The sequence below is a fragment of the Augochlora pura genome, unplaced genomic scaffold (genome assembly GCF_028453695.1).
Source record: "Augochlora pura isolate Apur16 unplaced genomic scaffold, APUR_v2.2.1 APUR_unplaced_4245, whole genome shotgun sequence".
In the NCBI taxonomy this organism is placed as follows: Eukaryota; Metazoa; Arthropoda; class Insecta; order Hymenoptera; family Halictidae; genus Augochlora; species Augochlora pura.
The window spans coordinates 1-1975 of NW_027584583.1; the positions used below are offsets into that span (position 1 = coordinate 1).

Consider the following 1975-nt stretch of genomic DNA (forward strand, 5'->3'; position numbering starts at 1 on the left):
GCGCAGGTAGATAAATTAGTTTATACTGTAAACTCGCTAGAATCCTTTAAAAAATCGACGAAACGCGAAATTTTGGCTGAAATCGCCAAGATCTTCGACCCTCTCGGGCTTCCTGGACCGGTTATTCTCACTGCAAAGGTTTTCATGCAAGAATGCTGGAAAACAGGGCTCGATTGGGACGAATCAGTCCCACAAGCGTTACACACGCAATGGGTAACCTTCGCTAATCAACTTCCACACCTAAATAACTTATCTATAGATCGAAAACTTTTGCTCGAAAATCCCACTAATATTGAAATCCACGGATTTTGTGACGCGAGTAAGGTCGGATATGGCGCGTGCATCTACATCCGTTCTCGCGATTCAGAGGATCATACTCTCTTTCACCTTGCATGTGCCAAATCGCGAGTTGCACCTCTTAAGGAAATCACCATACCGCGGCTTGAACTATGCGGTGCATTAACGTTGGCTCGACTATATCGAGAAGCCAGTGTCGCCTTTAAATTCTCAATTGACCGCGTCATTTTCTGGGCGGATTCCACTATAGTGTTGCAGTGGTTAAAAAAATCTCCAACCGTATTAAAGATTTTTGAATCCAATCGCGTCGCAGAAATTCAATCCATTCGAGAAGCAGAGTGGCGTCATATTAGATCGAATGATAACCCGGCTGATGCGTTATCTCGCGGACAATTACCTGCAGCATTTCTCGAGAACGATTCGTGGTTTGAGGGACCTCATTGGTTAGATAAAGACAAGTCCGCTTGGCCGGAAATTCTGAATATTACTGTTGATGAGCTCCCGGGTTGTAAAAAAAATACGTGTTTGGCACTACGTCACAATAAATGTGAATCGTTCAATAAATTTTCTTCATACAGAACCCTCGTACGCGTAATTGCTCGTTGTCTACACTGGCTTCCATCGAATAAGCATAAAGGCGAATTGTGTATAGAAGAAACAATCAATGCGGAACGCGCCATAATTAAGATCATACAAAGAGAATATTTCTCCGAGGAAATCGATCGTATTTCAACATCAAAGAAATAAAGGGCAGTCGACTCGCAACACTAAATCCATTTCTAGACGAATACGGGCTTCTCCGCGTCGGCGGTCGACTGCGGAACGCTAGCATTCCTTATTCACAAAAACATCCGATACTTTTACCGTCTTATTATCACATAACCGATCTAATTATTCGGGAAGTGCATGAACGCGCACACCATGCAGGTATTCAAAGTACTCTATACACCATCCGCCATCGCTTCTGGCTCCTCGATGGAAAAAATCAAGTCAGAAAGGTAGTACGACGATGTGTTCGTTGCATCCATTTCCGACCATCTCCGTTGCAAGGGAAAATGGGTAATCTACCCAAATCACGTGTCGAAGAAGCGGCTGTTTTCCCTCACACCGGTGTAGATTTTTTCGGGCCGTTCTTTATTAAAGAGAAAAAACATCGGAATAGGAACAGTGTAAAGGCATACGGTTGCATTTTCATTTGTATGTCAGTGAAGGTAGTTCATATTGAAATCGTGAGCGATCTCACCACAGAGGGTTTTCTCGGCGCGTTCAGACGTTTCATTGGGCGCCGAGCCATACCTGCGCATGTATATTCGGACAATGGTACCAATTTTGTAGGCGCGAATAGTCAGTTACGCGAATTATATGCACTATTCGATTCTCAACAATTTACAGAAACCGTGAATGAATTTGCGGTGGACAAATGCATAACGTGGCATTTTGACCCGCCGTTAACACCACACTTCGGAGGCATATGGGAGGCCGCAGTAAAATCGTTCAAACACCATTTCAGACGGGTTCTCGGCGAACGTCTCTTCACCTTTGAAGAAATTAACACACTTGCCATAGAAATCGAGGCAATTTTAAATTCTAGGCCGTTATGTCCGATTTCGACTGATCCGAATGATCCTATCGCATTAACACCAGCGCATGTATTAGTAGGCCGACCAATTACGATGTT

At 43.9% G+C, this 1975-nt stretch overlaps 1 protein-coding gene across 1 annotated transcript; it reads left to right on the plus strand.

Annotated features, from left to right (window-relative positions):
- Positions 1 to 1352: 1352 nt before the first annotated feature.
- On the plus strand, positions 1353 to 1946 carry LOC144477832 (uncharacterized; the record flags this gene model as incomplete). The annotated part of the gene is made up of 3 exons (XM_078195573.1): positions 1353 to 1356; positions 1504 to 1641; positions 1690 to 1946. Coding segments are annotated over exons 1-3 (399 nt in total), but the record flags the coding sequence as incomplete, so codon positions are not given.
- Positions 1947 to 1975: the final 29 nt, after the last annotated feature.